Here is a 19,544-nt window from a genome sequence, read left to right on the forward strand (position 1 = left end):
GTACAAATCAGAAGAGAAATTCAAACAATGAGTCAGAAGTAATTCTATAAGAAGCAAGACCTGTTGTAGGTTAACCCTGAAAAGCAGCTCAGAGCCACCCAGACACTTGCTCACTCCCCACAATGGGATGGGCAAGAGAACCAGAAGGGTAAGAGTGAAAAAACGTGTAGGCTGACATAAAGATGGTTTAACAGGGAAAGTAAAAGCCATGCTTGTAAGCAAAGCAAAACAAGGAATGAAATCACTGCATCCCATGGACAGGCAGGTGTTCAGACATCCCCAGGAAATCAGGGATCCATCATTCGTAATGGTGATTTGGGAATACAAACACTATCATTCCCAACATCCCCCACTTCCTCCTTCTCCCCCAGCTTTATGCACTCTGCATGATGCCATATGATGTGGAATATTCTTTCAGTCACTTGGAGTCTGCTGTTCCATCCATGTCTCCTCACAGCTTCTTGTGGATCCCCAGCTCCCTCACTCATGAGGTGGTGTGAGAAACAGAAGAGGACTTGGCACTGTACGAGTACTGCTATCAGCACTTTTTTGGTCACAGATCCAAAACACAGAACCACAGAAACTATCAGGAAGAAAAACAACTCTATCCCAGCCAAAACCAGTACAAGGATATAGGTGAATTTCTAAGTAACAGGATAATCTCATGCTGCTGAGCTCAGCAAGCAATGAGCAGGTGATTTTTGGTGGAAATGAAGGCCAGAGCTAAGGGGTCCTTGATCTTCCTCTTCTTCAAAGGAAAGTGCACACAAAAAAATGGGGAGAAGAACTGACTGGCAGGTTGGAATCTGCTAGGCTGCAGACAGGCAGACAGGTAGAAACCTACTGGTGGAGTAAGAAATGACTTAGTGGGGGGACAGACCAAGAAATAGGCACACATATGAACTGAGATTGACAGAACAGAAACAGAAATGATGGGATGAAGCAGAAACATCTTGTCTGTGAGACATGGGAGGCTGTTTGACAATGAGAGAATAGGGTGAACAGAAAGTCTGCAAATAAATTAGAACTCTGGGTAGCAGAGTCAAGGGAATAAATTGCCTTCTGAAAAGTGTCATAGACTTTAAAAGTTAGATCAAATGTAAGCCAGAAAAGCAGAGAGATCTTGATAAGTCTCCCTAAGCAAAACAGGTAGACTCTCCTCCTTGTTACTAACTGCAAACTTTCAGAACATTAATGTCGGGAAGGCTTGAACCCTTTTGACTGCCATTCCTAACAAAGAACAATTACACACATCCTAACAGAATGAGAACCTGACCTTGAAATCTACAATGTGCTTGTGAATCCACCTCTTGCAAAGCGTGATCCTGAGACAGCTGATAACGATTGTCTTCCAGCCTTTGAGTAGGAGACTGCTACTAAATAGATTGCCAACATATTAGTTATCCATCCTTATCAGAAATTCTCAGCACTCTATAAAAAAAAAAAAAAAAAAAAAAAGAAAAAATGCCCTCACAGCACTGCTTCTATAATTGCACTGATTATTTTAGCCAGTGAAAGCACATGGGGAAGCTACTACAGTGAGCCTCTCACACAAGGATGCACCAGTAATTGGTATTACCTTCTAAGCTGTGACTCAGCACTGGTGTCTAATCCAACAACCTGTGGTTACATTCTCTGCCAATATAAAATGCCATAAATCTCCTTCCCGAAGACATGCCTACAATTTCTTGAAGGTAATTACAAGTTCATTTTTATGAAAATACACCTCCTACTATAATTTCTGCAAATCAAAAGTTTTTTCAAGTTTGATTTGATTTTTTTCTACAATTTTTCTTTTTTTGCTTTAATATAGAAAAAGAAACACATACAACAGTGTAATGTATTCAACTGAGCCAAGATGATGTATAACAATTTTCCTTTCCTTCAACTTTAGGTACACTTTACTCATCCTATCTAGTTCATCTGTAAACTACCTGTAGCAGGGGCTCTTTCTTGTTCCAGAACAACAAAGCTATTGAAAGAGAGTCCAAGCACTTCACAGCCTCTTGCTCTAATGCAACATACATATTATAATCATAATGTGTACATGGCTAATTCTTGAAATCCATGTGCTAACTCTCCACATCTTCAAGTATGTTAGCACATTTCTTGTGATTTAATTAAAATCTCTGTTTTCAACAGTTCCAATCACCGCATCCTTTCCAAGGGCTAATATCACCTTCTGAGGAACCAGCCTTACGTACATAAGGGACATATTCAAATACTATTCACCTAAATTGTGTTGCAATCCAAACAGTCTGGTCTTGAAAACCTTTCAATCTTCAATTTAAAAATATAATTTACAAATCTGGCCTTGGTATCCAGTTAAATGACAGATGATCAGATACATTTTTCCAGGGATCTGATGACATGTGGCTCTGAGGAACACAAAACCAACCGGCAACATTTTCATCCCTTGGGGCAGGTGTACTCCTGCCTCGGGTAACTGGCAGACTGGGAAGAAGAAATTCCTTTCATTTACTTAGGAATTGCTCTTCCTAATGTACAAGTGCTGATGCAGCACAACTTGGGGAAGACACACAGCCATAAAGGTTGCAAGGAAGAAATTGCAATGCTGGAACACAGACAGCGGATTCATTTTAATGGTTCTGCATATGGCTACATTAAAAAAAAAAAAAAAAAAAGCATAATTGATTTCCTGCTGACCCTCTCCTCCAAGTTAATGAATGAAAGCTGTGTATGTTAAAAGTCATGCAGCATGAGAAAGTCTACTACCATCAGGACTGTAAAGAAAAACTGATAAGTAGGGTCTGAGACAACGCCTGTCACACAAGAGAACTGCCCAGCTTTGGGATGTGCAGAATCCAGTGCCCTAGCGCAGAAAACCAATGTGAATCTGGTACTAACTCTCTATTTTAATCCTTCCTTTCCAATTACCACTTTATCGGCATCACTCATTTTCTCATTTCTCTTTTATTATTTGCATCTCTCAAAAAAGCAGTACTTTGAAGGAGCTGAGCTCTGCAAGTATGGTGCACCTGCTCTACTCAACTAACACATCATTCTTCAACACTTGATCAAGGTTCTTTGGTTCACTCAAGACAAAAAGGAAAGAAAATTGCTTCTACAGAAGAGGTAACAAATTTCCTTTGGTCCGAATAAGTTCTGAGCAGGCATGAAAGGCTCTGAGCTGTCTTTGCCCTGTCCATCTTCCACAGAGACCTACAGGTTTTCTCAATTTCAACTGATTTTCTTCAGCCATAAGCAGATTTAAAACCAAGTGGTCTCCAGGTGGATAAAGTGCAAACTCTGTTTCATATCTTGCACTCAAACTTTCTATAAAATATGCCTCATTTCTTTCCATCCTTACTTTCGCTGCTGTTTTCATAATGCAAAGGAGAAAATCCCCAACATGCTCTGAATGAGTTACCTCCACTTTTCTCCCCCTGGCTAAGACTGAAAATTAAACATGAGCAGACTAACTAGTACAGGCAGGAGCATTTCACTGAATTGACTACCAGCTGTGCTCCTCATCTTTACATTTGTTTGTATTACCTTTCTCTAACCAACAAAAATATAAACAGAGTAGTTTCAGTTTGGGAGGCTGAGGATGAAATCTCAGGAATTCTGAATAGTTTCTTTTGATCGCCATTGGTCTTTCAAACAGATTAGGAAATCTGTTCATATCTCTAGGATTCAGTATCTTGTCCAATGTCACAGGCTGCCAAGCTCTTAATGCTCTCGCAGAATCTGAAATCCTCAAATGAAAGGCAGGAAAAAGGTGAAAGCTATTTGAGTACCTGCCTTATAAAACACCATTATTTAATGTTGTAGTAATAACTGGCAGCACGCAGCAGGGATGAAAGGAGGCTGCTGGCCTGAGTGGGCCTCCATTCTCCTCTGTTGCTCTGCCAGGGTGCTGTCTGCACTTGCTTTGGCAGCCTGAGTAGAACTGGGTAACACAGGTCCAGATTTGGAAGCCGGGGCAGATTATGACAGAGCTGACCTTGCAAGAATCAAGCCAGTCCAAATCTCAGCCACAAGTGACATCAAGAGAACAGATGGGGAACTGCTTCCAGGTGAGGCTGGCACCATCACCAACTGCACTCCACTGCTTTGTGAACAGCGCCGTGGAAAGGCTCCTCAGCCTGAGAAGCAACTTTACAAGCCAGGACTTGGCTGAGCCCTTCTGGGAACTATGTTCTGCACTCTTGAGACTCCGGAAAGTCCATACTACACACAGGCAGGCCATCTGTGGGTAAGTGTAAGGAGTTGTCTGGATCCATCCAGCAGGGCAGAGAAACTCAGTGACATCCCAATAAATAACATGACATTCTGCTCTTTCTTGCTCCTTCACAGCACGCCAACATTGCAAACCAGGTGTTGCAGAGCTGCTTGCAGGATATTTCTGGCAGAATGCAACATGTCTTGTCAAGGATGCTCCTTAGTACAGGAGGCCCATCAGATCCTATATTATTAAGGTATTTTCCTGTTGCAGTCAGGGGCTGTCAAGGACTAGAAAGCACAAACAGTCGAAGAATTTGGTTTTATGGACACTGGGAAAAGGGGAAACAGTCTAATCATTTTAGCAATGCTAATATTCTCATTGTTTGTATGATAGCTATTTGACTTCTCCAATATATTATCAGTGCTACTCTTTACAATTATGTATCGCACTGGATATTCACAGAAAAAGAATTCTTTGCCCTCATAAGTGGCTTTTGTAATGAAAAAAAGAGACCTGAAATCTGAAAACTTCTTACTTTTACCTACCTCCAACCTTTATGAAGTAGACAAAGGAAAAGGTAAATGAATCCTCACAAAAGGTGAGTGGGTGGCCAGGAAAGTTGATATGTACCGGTCTAGCCCAAAGAACTGGATTTCTTTTTCTCTTTATGCACTTATCAATCATCATCATCTAATGTGGTTCATCCATTTTGTGCACAAAACCTGCTTATAGTCTAAAAATTTTATTTTTATTTTTATTTTGTTTTTAAGATAGATTACAAACTTTTAAAGATAACCAGCTATTCCAAAAACTCTTTATTCTCACGTTTCAATTTTATTTTATGAAAATTTCATCTCAGCTGAAAGCATTCTAGGTGTTTTGTATTTAATACAAATGTAGTCTTATTTTAATGAATGTTTGTACAGTACTGGTCCTTTAGTTAAACAGGTATGTAAAAAACAGGTGCACTGGACATTGGTAATAGAAAATAAGTTTGTTTCAGGAGCCTAATTGCTATGCTGCTTACTGTAATAACACTGGCAGGCATTTGCTAATGGTCTTGAGTAGTATGATTTTTGCAGTGAAGAAATACTGAAAATTCTGCTTCCAGTTATTCTTACTGTAATTTGTCAGGGTTTTTTTTATTTATTCCAAATATACAGGTCTTGTTTACTTAGGTCAAAGACAGCCAAATTTGCAGACATCTGCAGAAACCCCAATTAAGCAGGCTTTCTTCTTTGCTACTATTGGTCACAGTTTGCTTTTACACCGGCTCTGATTTTTGACCATTTGTATGTGTCCTGCATGTTCTGTTTGAAATAGTTTACAATCTAGAGACACTTGACCATGTACAGCTGATCCACTTCAGAAAGATTTCACTGCCAGTTGTCCTCATGTGCCAACACTGAGCAATGCAAAACATTTTCTGACAGATATGAATACTCATCTACTACAACTTCTAGTGCAATCAAGCAAAATCAGCAAAAGTCTCTGCTTGACTACAACATGCTTTTGTTCAGATTTGCAGAGCCTGGTGTTTAAAGGTATTCAAGGTGCCTAAGGGGGCTGGAAGGACCTTGTGGATTTCTCAAAAGTCATAAAACATGAGCCAAGTCCCGGATGATTCACTAAAAATTCCTGTTGCTATGTTGTAACTGGCAGTATGGATTACATATATGATTAACCCCTGGTGTAAGATAATGTTGAATCGCATTTTAACTCAAATGACAATAATCTATACTCACTCAGGCCTCTTCTGAATTGACACCTTTACCCCAGCAGCATCTAGCCAAACAACCAGAATCAGATTTGCAGAAACACAGGGCTGGACATCACGTCCAATGCTTGTCTTACAATTCAATGGCAGTTTCAACAACAGGACTCTACTTTTCAGGCTGTATTTTGGGTGCTGAGCCAAACCAGCCCTCAAAGTTTCCTTGGAACAATATTAACTGTCATCCACTCACTGTTAACAATAGATTAAATTATCAGGAGCATGGTGCTCTCTTAAACACTACTCTCTACAATTCTTGCTAGAAATTGCCTTCCAAAGTGTTTTATGCACCTGTTGTAAAAGGAAAATGACATTTCAGCTTAACAAAAACTCTTTATTATGCACAACCATTATTAATGGATTACACTTTTAATCCACTTTGTCACATAAATAGAAAATCTATGGTTTGATAGGATTAAGCATTTAACAAAGTGTTATTATTATTATTATTGCTTTTCAAAAACAGTTATTTTCTACAGAATTTTTTTGTACTAGTAAGTGTTTTAACCTCTTCAAAATAAATGTTTATTTTGGACTTTAGAAGCAGGCAGTTGTTGCTTTCCCAACAGATCAGTGCCTCACTCATGCTCCCATTAAATTCAATAGGAAGAGGAGCATGGCCCAAGAAAATAATCTGTAGAAAAAAGAAAAAAAAAAAATCTATGTTCTATCAACCTAATAGACATTAAAAGAATTAATTATAAGTCTCAGAAATGAGGATAGTCGAACTGACATAGCATATAAAGATATCTTTAATAATTATCTTAACAATTGCTAATCAAATTTAGAAACCTGTAAAGTTATCAAAACACTTAAGTAATCTGAGCTCGAGATGTTTTCTATTTACTCAGAATTCAAAGAGCTCCTTTCATGTGAAAGGTAGAAACAGCTTTGAAGATAAATGACAAAGGAGTGAGGGAAACCCTAAAGAAATCATACTTCTGATTAAAGTATTATATCCTAAACATAATTTCCCACATTTCTCCTATTCCTTACAGACTTTAAGCAACACATTCCGAGCAAGATAGTCCTCAAATAATTTTTCTCAATACTATCTTGAGCATAAATTCTAAAATTACCCTATATGTTTTACCTGTCTTATATGTGTAGTTCTATAGCTTGCCTTTTAGTCTCTGCACTGTGCCATTGAAAATTATTTACAATATTCAGAAAGATTTCCTCATCCCTTCTCCCAGTGAGAGAGAACATATACTATTCATTATGTTGATGCAAATGAGGCAGCAGTTAATCATCTGCTTTGAAAACAAGGTACTTGGGCATTATTTAATTCCCTAAACCAGCAAACCATGTGTTTGCATTTATACAAATTGATCTCGCTATTGCCATGTTGGAAAAAAAAAAAAAAAAAAAAGCAAACATGAACTAAATGCAGAGTGAATTCTGGCCTATAAGCCTTTTCCTATGTTTATTTGCACTCAGATAATTTTTAGAGTCGGCCTTTTATGTCTTTTTTTCTGAGCCCAAATTTTACTCACTTGTACAAGCTTGCTCATATCAATGAAGAAGGCAGGAATAGGCCCTTAATTTGTAATGGAGCCCAAGCTGCTGCAAAATCAGCACATACTACTAAAAGCTCTAGAAATTAAAAAAAAAAAGAAGTACAAACAAAAGTTTAAACTCTGTTAGATGGTCATCTCACTGCAATTCTGTAGAAAGCCTCTCTCAAGATTTTGAGGTACTCTCCAGGTCTGACAGCAAGAGAAATATTATATATCCCTACTAATGATTACCCTATAACTTCTAAACATGCAAGAAAACAAAATACTGAAAGGGAAATACTAATTTGCTTCAACAGGAAAACAAAAAGATTATTGATCTTAAAAGTAGTATTTTTTAATCTGCTTAGTAATACGCCCATAAAGAGAAATCTGCTGAGAAAACAAAGGATGACAGAGCTCTGCTGAGCAGTAAGCCTAGAAAGTAAAGTATTTTTAAAACTGATTGCAAGGCGTGCCTTACACAATATGAAAGATAATAATAATAATGTGGAAGAACAGAAGGACTTTTTGAAGTGAAGACAATGCTTTAGACTTGAAGTTCTAAAAGCCAAATATCCTTACCCTGCTTTACAGAAAGCAAGCATGATACACAAAAAAGTACATAGGCTGTCTTTTTCTAAACCTACTTTGATTCACTGTAATGTTTAAGTATTTTTAGTTGTAAGCCATCAAGAAAATTGTTTTGAAAATAGCACAAAAGACTGGCTAAGTTTGTATTTAATTTTCTGGAGTTTTGGGGAAGTTCCTGTAAAAGAATTCCAATCATCACATGGTGAAGTAAGATAGAGCACCTGATATTTCAGATTTCACTACTAGGAAGTCCCTCTGGAGAGACCAAACCATGTGCATTATTCATATTTCAGATTTTTGACATCAGGTTTACTTCACATGACAGCGTGGGCTACATATTGATCACGTAGAACTTAGCTGAGAAACTTGCTGTGCGGCTTCAGCGTGCTTATTTCCCTGCCAGTGAAACAGCACTGCTTACTGAAACCGAAACGGGGGGAGAATAGAGCACTGTGCATGAAAGCGCTGCTTCTGGATTACATTACTTTGATGAGGAATCTTTTTGACCTTTAGGGCAGCCGACTTCCACAAGTGACGAAAGATCCCTCTTTACCCTGCAGTGCATTTCTTCATGGAGCTAGAGTGTTGTGAGGTCCTTGCCTTTTATCCAATACTCTGCTATATCAATTAAATCAGATTAAACTGATGGCTATTATATCTTCTTTTTTTGGTCTTTTTTTTTTTTTTTAATAATAATTTTGGCTCGGAGGAGGCATCATCACATTTCTATACACACAACAGAACGGGTAATAATAATTACCATTATTATTTATTATTTTTTGTTTAGCTTTGGATTTGCAGTACTCGTAACCAACACGAATCCTGAACACAGCACCAGAAAACAGCCCAAGCGACGAGCAGAGGCAAGGCAGGGGTAGGTGAAGGGGGGATCGGCTTGTCCCTCATGCCCGCCAGCCCCGGCCTCCTCGCCTTCACAGCGCTTCCCGGAGGCAGCGGCGCATCCCGGGGCTGGGGAGGCACATCCCGGGCGGCAGAGGAGGCACATCCCGGGGCTGGGGAGGCACATCTCGGGCGGCACATCCCAGGGGGCAGAGGAGGCACATCCCGGGGCTGGGGAGGCACATCTCGGGCGGCACATCCCAGGGGGCAGAGGTGGCACATCTCGGGGCTGGACAGGCACATCCCACGGCATAGAAGGCACATCCCGGGCGGCAGGGCAGGCAGCAGCCGGCGGGGCGGTGGCGGGGGCTGCCCGCGGGGCTCCCCCCGCCTGTGTGCCGTGTGCGGTGTGCCGGGAGAGGCGGGGGCTCGGGGGCCGGGCCAGCCCAGCCGCCGCCGCCGCCCGGCTCCGCCTCTCCCGCCGCAGCGCTCAGTCCTGGAGCGCCGCTCGGCTGCCAGAAGGGAGCCGCCACCTGCTCCGGTGCGGAGTCGCTCCTCGCCGTGTGCCGAGAGGAGAGCAGCCGCCCCGCCGCCCGCGCCCAGGAAGTTACCGCTGCTCCCGCCGCCGGGGGAAAGCCGCCGCCGGTTCTTCCTGGCCTCGACGAGGGAGAAGTCTCCGCCGCGCCCCGGTGCGAGAGGGAAGAGCCCCCCGCGGGCGCGCCGCCCCGCTCCGCCGCCGCCTCCCGGTCCCGCCGCGGGCAGGCGGGATGATGGAGCCTCCCGCCGCCGCTGCCTGCGCCTCCTGCCGCCGCCGCCCGCTGCCGCCCCTGCTCTGCCTCCTGCTCGCGGCGCTCTGCCTGCCCCCAGGTGAGCGCCCGCCCGCGGGAAGCGCCGTCCCGGCCGCCCGTAACTTGGCGGAGGGGAGGCCGGGGCGCAGGTGACGGTGCTCCCCCCGGCCGCTCCCCGGAGCGCCCCAGCACCTACCGCGGGCTCCCTGCTCGCCGGGGGTCGCTCCCGAGCGGTGGTGCCCGCAGCATCCCGCTGCGCTTCTGGAGGAGAGCGGTCCTCTCCTGCCCTCCGAGGGTGCGCCGGCTGGTGCTCCTGCGGGAAAGGCAGGAGCTGCCCCAGCGGTGAGGGGGACCGACAAGCGCCGGTCTCGTCTCTCCCCGTGGGAAGCGGCGGTGGGGTCTCTCCGGGGCGTTGTCAGCGGCCCCCGGGCAGCGCTGCCCCCGCGGGAGCGACAGCCGAGCCCCGGTGCGGTGCCGCTTCCACTTGCAGGCTGAGCGGCACGTCTGCGCAGCGAGCCGCCTGCAACTTGGGCGCTTCAGCCGCTTCTCCCCTCCGCCCCTTCAGTGCCGCCCGTGGCCTTGCCGGCAGCCCGCGGGACCGGCGGCCTGCCGCCGCTTTCCGCTGCCGGCCGGAGCCCGGGGAGCGCGGCGGGGCAGCCCCGCTGTCGGTGCCCGGCCCGCGGGGGCAGCGCTGCGTGCCTGAGGCTGCTCCGGCGGATCGGGGTCGCGTGGGGAACTTCGCTTCCCCTCCCCGCTCCGTAAAAGCACTCCTGAGTGAGGCGCTAGGGAAGTAGGAAGGCGCAGAGAGTGCTAAACATCGTAATTGTTCTGGGAATATTTTGGCTATGAGGTGTTTGTAGGCTTTGTTTTGTAAATATTGAGTGTGAAAGTGAAGTCTGAGGGAAAAGCTGTGAAGTGAGGAGTTCTGCATTCAGCGCGGGGACCGTCTCATTATTCTTGTAGAAAGAGCGTCAGCCTGTGGTAAAATTTTGTATTGCTTTAAGGAATGGCTTTGCCTCTGTGTGCCTTTGCAACAACGGAGGCTTTGCAGAAGTGTTGGAGCTGGTGGTGGTTTTTCATTCCTGGCCTCTGCCGGGTTGTTACGTGCTCTCCAGTTAACCATTTACGGCCAGCAAGGTTTGGCGAAATGGGAGAGCAGACGTTTTTCACTAGATGCATTTATGCTTGTGTTTTACAAGCTCCAAGTAGAAAACTAGCTACAACAGTGAAGCAAGGCTGCTGAATCTGTAGTTTCAAACAGAAGAGTAAAAAATCTCCAGACAAAATCAGCAGCAATATTGGAGCCATAAGCAGTGTGTCGGGCTGTGCTGCTAGGCTTTTGCTGTGGCAAGTACAGGGTATAATCACTGTCGGACATAATAAATACCAGTCCCGGTGGCAGAGCTTACAAAGAATACTGGTTGCTGTGATGCACTGTAAGTCTTCAGGAAAGATTGTTCATTTTAGGAAATCTTGAAGGCATGTGGATTATCAGAGGGATAAGCACCTCAGCTTCTAAGAAACAGGACTTGGCCCCTGTGGAGAGATTTAGCCTAGTAAATACAAAACTATCTTGGTGATTGTGTGACTGCCTACATTTTCCATTTGAAGAAAATGTGAAACCATAAAATATTTTATCTCAAAGGTTGTGTTGATGGAGCTGTATAAAAAGATGGCACTTGACTACTTATGATCTTAATAGGTTGTCAGCAAAGCCTTTAACTTGTTCTTTCTGCTCTTCACTCCTTCCTTGCCCCTTCAAGGAGAAGCCCAGGGTAACTGTAAGGAGCTACATGTGGGGAGAAACCAGCCCCTCCTCATCTTAGAAACTTTCCCTGCAGTACTGAAAATGCCTGGAAAGCCCAGTAGTAGATTTAAACCTCTATCTCTATGTTTATTCCGAGGAGTATAAAAGGTACTTAGATACAAAAATACCTATGAAAAGGTCTTGATGTTGCTGTAGCTTTACTGGTTCTTCCCCCTTGCTATCTCAGCTATTTTAGATGATAGTTAGTTTGCTATCATCTAAACAAATTACGGATGTGTTACTGTATCATGATGCTCAGCTTTTGGGAGTTCCATTTGAGCTTTGGATGTGGAAAGCAATAGGTGAGCTATTAAAAGTATATTAAAAGTTTATATCCTCAGTTGTAAATATCTGGCAATATTCAAGACAGACTGGAGATCCTTATGAGAGAACTTGATTTTGTTTCTCCACAGAATGAACTGCCTAGAAAGATACCCATCTTAAAAATAGAGAGAGGCTCCAAGTACACATTTGGAACTAAGAGACTGACTCGAGGTCAGACTAAGTGAGAACACCGATTATAAACTCATACATCTCTAAAGGAAATGGCTGTATGTGAAAAGAAAGTCAGCTCTTAATCAGGAACTAATCATGATCTTTTCCTCTCCCCCTGCTTTCTGGTGGATTATAACAATGAAACTCTTAGTCTCTCATTTTATTACTAGACTTGTTACATATTGCCAGTATTGCCTAGGCCTAGTGAGCCGGAAACGTGTAATCTTATTCGCGACACTCATTGTGTTCTCACTCCTGACTGCGATTTTCCCCTGGTGTATCTGGTGTGACTTTGAGCTAGGGAAACTGGATTTCTGTGTTAAGATCTGGAGTTCACATGGGTTTTCTGAAACCGAAGTCAGAAAGCATCTGCACCACGTGTATATGCTTCAGTGTGCCATGTATTTGTGGTCCAATAGAACAAGCAAGGTAACAAACCAGACTGATTCCTAAATGAGTTTTAATTGTTAGATTGATTACTTTGGGAAGCTTTAAGCTTTTCATGTATTTAGAGATTTTTTTTTTATTTTTTCTTTTTTGGTCTGAAAGTCTTCCAACATAAACTACTTTTCTTATGCTCTCCCCTCTACTGTTGGGTTTGTAGCACTGAGAGGGCAGAGGGCAACAACAGAAATCATCCAGGTTGTAAATCCTTTCAATTTCAGCCAGCAGATTTTTTACTGAAGAAAATATATGTTGCTATGTTCATTAAATAAATATATGTCACAAGTCATATTTAATTTCAAGATATTTTATTTTCTCCTTCCAACCTGTGTCAGAGTAATCCCCTTTCTTGTACTACTATCCATTCTCCTTCCTAAAGTAACCTGTGTTGTTAAAATTATTTGCCCTGGGTTTGTATATTGTCTTCTTTGTAGTAGAATTCCTTTGTTGATTTACTTCCAGCAGAAATTTTTGAGGAACAGGATCTCTAAATATTTATGCAAGATGATAGATAAAGGGGAAAATAAAATAGTGTGTTTTACATAATGCAAATTACATCTGTGTGAGCTGGATAAAACTGTGTTCTCTATTTTCTTGCATATATTTTGCTTACACAGTGAGGTTTATAGTCTTTAGATGTAAGAGTGCTCACTGCAGATTTCCATAGTGTCATACCTGATTCCATATGAGATCCTTCTAAGATGTATGAAAACAAACATTTCTGCAGCAGCAATAGCTTTAATATATTGGCTGCTTATACCATGTCACACCATCATGGACTTTTTCAGGTTCCTACCAGAGGACTTTGTGGAGAGTATTTTTTGGCTAGTGATTTTGGACTTCTTGGGTGAAATAAGAGCAGGTTGCTAGTAGGAAACAGACTACAAAGGAGCCACACCTCTCTATCCACTTTGAGCCTAGTAACAGAGACTGAATGTGCTTGTTTTATAGGAGCTGTAATTTATAATTTGCCCTCCTAACACTAGATTATCAATATTCAGTCTTCCCTTCCTTGTGATCTGTACTCTGTGACCATAACATGATGATTACAGATAAGCTGGCTTGAGGTCTGTTCTCCGGTGGTTGTCTCACACACAAAAGATTTGTGGCTTTTTAATACTACCATGCTGATTGTTGAAACTGCTTTTACACATCTCTAATAGTATGGTGTCATAGTATGGTCTTGGTTAGTTCTGCCAGCTCTGATAGGAGGCTAGACTTTATATATTTATTTTTCCATACCTAAACCCCCATAATCTCCCCATAGGCTCCCTCTTCAGTGCAACTCAAGGTTCCTCTGGGTTGGCTGGTGTGCAGCTTTTTCCTCTGGTAATACAGTCATTTTTTATTAAAAAATGTGTATAAACTGCAGGGCCACATTTGTAAGAGAATTGAGGACCTGTTGCAATATTCTGATTTCTCTGTCTTCAAGAAAAATAGTTATGCTTCCATGCACTGGTGCTCAAATGAGAGACTTTTAAAGAACTGTAAATGCTGTAGGGTGATAATTAGAAGTGACTCAAGCAGAACGTGATTTTTCCAGGAAAACCTGAATATTAACAACTCCCTTATCATTAACTTGATATGAAATGGTTGAGTGTTATCTTCCCAGAAGACTTTGACCTACATGTTCTTTATCTTGGTATATTTTCTTTAATGGGAACAGGATGAATATTAAGGAGGCTGTACATTTCTGCCTTTAATACACTAGAAAATGAATCTCATCATTTAGAGGGGAGATTCTATTCTTGTGCATACACCTTGTATTCTGACAGTCCAGTACTGGCAGTGATCAGATCAAGTTTCTTCCTTTTTTTTTTTTTCTTCCTTTCCTTTTTCTTTTTCCCCAATGTGTTTTATTGAGGATGGCTTGAATCACAATCCTGTACCAGTGGATGTTAATGTGCTGCACCAAAGTGTTGGCTCTTTTGAGGAATTTCTGCCTAGCTTAAGGTCAAATTGCATTTGTTATCATGCATATATGTCTCCTGAAAGGCAAATAAATATTTGCTTATTAAAACACTGCTGCTTCCACTGATCTAGTATTTTTATCGTTAATAAGAATTATGTTTCTTTGGAAGGTAAAAAATGGGAGAAGGTGATACCATAGTGTAGAGAGCAAGACAGAGCACCTGCAGCTTCAGGGTATGATTTTTAGAGGTTATCAGGGGTTAGAACAGTTCTGTAATGTTTGGGTAGAAAGCATTTGAAGTGCTTTAAACAGCAATGGAATACTAATCTGTTCCCTTAATATGAAGTAAAAAGTGCAGTTGGTGATTTAATGAGTGTTTCAGCAGTCTGTATATCCAGATATTAATTTTTACTCTGTACAGTTAACCCCTGCAGAAAAACTTCAAAAGTTCAAACTGCATTTGTGTGTTGTGTTTTGTGCTGTGGTAGCACCATCTGTAGTATGACCTGGCATCATTCATCATGGGTTTTGGTTACAGCAGTTTTGGACCTGAGGGAAAAACTCTCAGACAGCAGCCAAGGATAGCAGAAGTCCCCAGGGCTGGAGCCCTGGCAGGCGGTGACATTTTGACATGTGTCATGGGCTCTGTGTGGTGGCTGTCCCCTTCCCTTAGCTGTCTCTCGCACATAGTGTACATGACGGGTCCCAGCTGCCCAGGCTGGAAGGTTTTGGGTTTTTATTGGAACATCAATTCTGAGCACAGTTGGCATCTTTTAAATTTTGAAGAGATATTGGCAGCTAATTCAATAGAGGGAGCTCCGCTACCTTACTGTTAGAAGCAGCGTGTCTCAGCTTTTCCCAGACCTCTGGCTTCAGCCAGAAAGTTATATTAAAAGTCTTTGGTTTCTTCAGTGTTTTTGTAGTGCTAGGCTTTGTCACTGAAAGCATCTTACTTTCAATCACAGGCTTCCTGTTGCATGAAGGGGAAGGAAGGACAAATCCAAATCACGTAATAGGCAAACCCAAAAAGATGACTCAATTAGAGATACTTCTCTTTTGCTGCAAGGCTTTGGGTGTTTCAGATGAATACACTACAGAATCAGGCTTTTAAGTGACGCTTTCTTGTCTAGGGAGGCAGGTGGTGAGATTCATGGGGAAGTCCAAAAAAGAATAAGAATAAATACAGGGTATTTCCAGGGATTGAATGGGCCAAGAGTGGTGTGGCATGAAGTAGGATACAAACAGGACAAGGAAATGATGATACCAGGCTTACTGCTGGGGTGAGAGAGAGCTAGGAACTTCCAGTAAAATGTTAGGTAGGACATTTGTTTAAAAATATCTCTTTTTTCAGTAAGTTCTTTTGGGATTTGGTTTTTATTTTTTAAGGAAAAGTGGAATATGTATGCCATTCTGTAAACATGGTCATTGTGAAATAACCCAGTTTAGGTGTATGCTTTTAACCCATTCCATGTCTCTAACAGAAAAGCATACACACAGAAAGCTAATAACTGCTCTGTAAACGTAGGACTTTATATTTTTCTTGAATACTTACATTTTTAAAATTGTATTTCTTATCAGATGGTTTTGAAACTAATTATGAAGTCCCAATAAAGAACAGCACTTCTAAAAAAAATATTCTTTGAGTCACCTTCAAGTAAGCTTTTAATGAACTCAGCATTATTCTTCAGATGAATTCCGGATAAATGCCCTTTATAATTTCGCTTGCTGCAGAAGTTGCATTTTTTAATCCATTTTTCTCCAATTTAACTAAAGAAAATAGCCATAGATGTTGGAGAACAAAATAGATGTCACTTGTGTACAGCTTGATTTAAGTGTGGCATTTTATATACAACTGACTTATTTCATGGCTTTGTTGTTTGACTTTTTAATGTGAATTTTTGGTGAGGTGTGTTTGGGGTTTGTTTCAGGTTTTTTTCTTTCCTTGTTATTGTTAGAAAATGCAAAAATTTATTTTTTGAGAACTCACTGTTGAGCTGAGTGAGTTTTTCATGCTGACCAGGGAGAATTCCTAAGGCTCCTATTTTAGAGGGTTGGCACAGTTTATCTCTGGGTTGGAATGGTAAATGTTCCCTTAAGAGTCTATAACTGGATATTTTACAGAGAATACATGGCTTGAAAAATTGAAGGCAGCTATGAGATCTCAAAATTATTTGTGAGATGCTGCTTCTTTTAATCGCAGCTTCTGAATTATTTTTCTGCTGATGAGATAGCTAGAGTATTAATCTATGCATTTTTCCCTTTCTGCGTGGAATTTTATTTTGTGAAATGTACAAAGCAGCATGTGTTTAGCAAAGTGAATTCCGTGACTTATCCAGATAAAATCATGGTTTGTTGGATTATTCTATTTATTCTGGAGAGTATAGATGAACTCAGTGACCTTTACCTACCAAACCACACATGGAACAGGAAAAGGACAAATGGCATACTCTGGCAGGATTGCAGGGAAATTGCAGTGTAGCCATATAACTTCAGAAGAGAGGAGAATGCTGAATCAATTTTTTCATTCTTGATACAGCACATCATATGCTTGCATATGGAGAGGATGACAGAACATGTATTATTTTAAAATCTACACAGTGATACCCCAGTATGGGATTTGCTTTCTAAAACTGGGGAAGGTGAAAATTTCTGACACTTGACAGCAAAGTAGTGCCCTGACAACTGGCGATGTAAATCCAGAAAACATTTGCATCTTACGCTTGACAGCTTTAAGGGTTAGTGAAGGGATAATTTTTCGAAATTTAATTCAGTACTGAGATTTTTGTCAAGTATTTTTAGTATTACTCTCCAGTTTTCAAACTGCTACACAACTTGCTGCTAATTTTGGACCTGGCCTACACACAGAAGCAATAAGAAAATCAGTGTTATGAATGTCCCAGCAGCTTCTAGTTTGAGTGAATTATGTTTCTTACTGTTGTGTTTTTGCACAGACAAGAACTTAGTAATGTAGAGCTTTCCGGTTAGTAAAGTAATTATGGTTAGTAATGGAGTCTGTGGTTTGAAACAGTCACCAATATATGAGTAGATAATGACAGCTACTTTGCATTTCATAAATTTATATTTTGCACTTTTTTCCCCCAATATTTTTTCTTTTGTTAAACATTTAAAACTTTCAGAAAATGGTTTGCTCCAGTAGTTTAACTCTTGACATGGTTTCTGTAACAGGACTTTTGGAGGGACGACTGCTCCGTAGCTCAGTTTGACCTGGCACATTACACTGCAGTTGAATGATGCAACATGTTCTGTTTCAGCTTTGAAATTTAAGTCCTTTACCCTCAAGATTTAACCCCAGTTAATGTGAGGTGCCCCACAGCAGCAAGTTCCAAACTGTCTATGTGAATCTTGGAGTGTGCTTTCTGGAAGTTCACCTGCAGACTTGGTAAAGGTCAGATTCTGGTATTTCATCCAGACTCCCTTGTGTCTGTGGGTCATTTCTTGTCACTGTTGGTCGCTTTAAATACCCTGAGGTGTAAAATCCAAAACTTCTGCACAGCTTCTGGGGGCAGCAGGGGGAGATGTCTAACACTTTTGAGATAGTGGGAAATAAGTGGTGTGTTGCAAAGGTGACTGTGGTGGTTGTAGAGGCAGGTTAACCATTTTTTAGTAGATTCACAGAATAATTTTGTCATCTTCTATGCATCCTAACGTGATGTATTGCCTGCTCTGTAAGAAAGCTCTTGTCTCAAAAGAGCTTTAAGCCCTTGGTATCTGCAGCCAGAAGGAAGGGAAACTTTCTGGCCTGTGTGTAGAACTGTTGTGTATCAGAGGGGCAAAAAGAGATGCCTTGTGTCTGCCTGAGAGCTGAAGGTATAGGAGCAGGGAAATGAGAATTGTGGGTTTTTTGGAGATCTCATGGGAGTGGGAATGCATCTGGGCATTGAGGCAGGCTGGCAGCACTTTGCAGAGCCTGCTGGCTGTCACCATCCTGCAAAGGGGCTTTGGAGTGCTGCTGCAGCCACCAGGGCAGCTCAGCTCAGCCTGGGGAGCTTGGGAGCTCCTCTTGCACAGCATGCAGCTCAAGAGCCCACAGGCTGGAACTCCCTGTAGTGGTGGTCATCTGTAGGTCTGTGGTGGCTGTTTCACTTCTGCTGTGTAAGAGGGGAAAGATCTCTGTTCCTCTCAAGCATGAGAAATTCTTACCTTTTACACTTGGGGGTTGCTTACTCTCTGACCTGCAGAGATGTGCCTGCTTACTTTAGAAACACTTTTCTTCTGCTGTGAATGGTGCATGAAGCCCTCTGTGTATCACTTTTTAATCATTATGTCCATCTGCAAGTCCAGCAGTGATAAGGAAAGATGAGCTTCAGCACACCCAGTATACTCACAGTCTCTGGCTCTCTTTCCATTGCATCAGTGGCACAGGGCATGGAGGAATGAATAACACAGTGTGTTTGTGTAGTGAATGCTGAATGGCTGAGTGTGAGCTGCCAGCAGCTTTATCCAGAAAGAAGTGGGGTGTTGGGAGGAGTGATATTTGCACCCAGAGGAGGAGAGGAAGGTGAATCATTGCTAACTGGAATGCTCAGTCCAGTTTTTTAGATGTGGGAGTAGTTTTGAAGACTGAAGGTGATGGCTCAGTCCAAGAGCTTGTTAATTTTTTCCAGGCGGAAGTCATGCATTTTTAACTGTTTATCAAAATGATTTATTCTTGGTTTTGCTTATGGTTACTCCTGAAGACCACATATAAGCTTCACACTGAAAGTTTTGTGTGAGTGCATATAAAAACTTAACCCTCTTAGTAGGGTGGGATGCTTTGTTTTAGGTGTGGATTCTAATTCACAAAAATAACATCCATATTGCTTTTACTCGTGTTTCAACTGATTTCTCATCTTCCCATGAGGCATCATCATCTGTAAACAGCAACAATTGTTCTGGAAGGCTTTTCATCTAAGTATGAGAGAGCAGAGCACTGATCATGTGGGGACCTTGACTCCTTTTGAGGAAGCTCTCTTCATGCAATAGAGTCAATATTTGTTGTTTTTTTTGGACATACTGTGCAGTCCAGATTTTTTTTCATAATCACAGAAGGAGGTTGGTGGCTGACAGACTGCAAGTTCTGTGACAGTGTGATAAACTCTACATAAAATTTGAGGGGCCCTGTTAATTAAAAATAGAAACTTTAAAGGGAATATTTCAATGAAAACCTTTATTTTTTTGGTAAAGCTTTTAATGATGTTTAAAGGG

General features: G+C 41.8%; 1 protein-coding gene across 1 annotated transcript in view; it reads left to right on the top strand.

Moving 5' to 3' along the window:
• Positions 1–9,130: 9,130 nt before the first annotated feature.
• ALCAM (activated leukocyte cell adhesion molecule) overlaps positions 9,131–19,544 on the top strand; it is a 114,929-nt gene continuing 104,515 nt past the window's right edge. Inside the window, exon 1 of the mRNA XM_058829214.1 lies at positions 9,131–9,760. Within this exon, the coding sequence (XP_058685197.1) occupies positions 9,661–9,760 (100 nt within the window). The 5' untranslated portion in view covers positions 9,131–9,660. The remainder of the gene's footprint in view (positions 9,761–19,544) is intronic.

Source organism: Poecile atricapillus, chromosome 1, assembly GCF_030490865.1.
Source record: "Poecile atricapillus isolate bPoeAtr1 chromosome 1, bPoeAtr1.hap1, whole genome shotgun sequence".
Lineage (NCBI taxonomy): Eukaryota > Metazoa > Chordata > Aves > Passeriformes > Paridae > Poecile > Poecile atricapillus.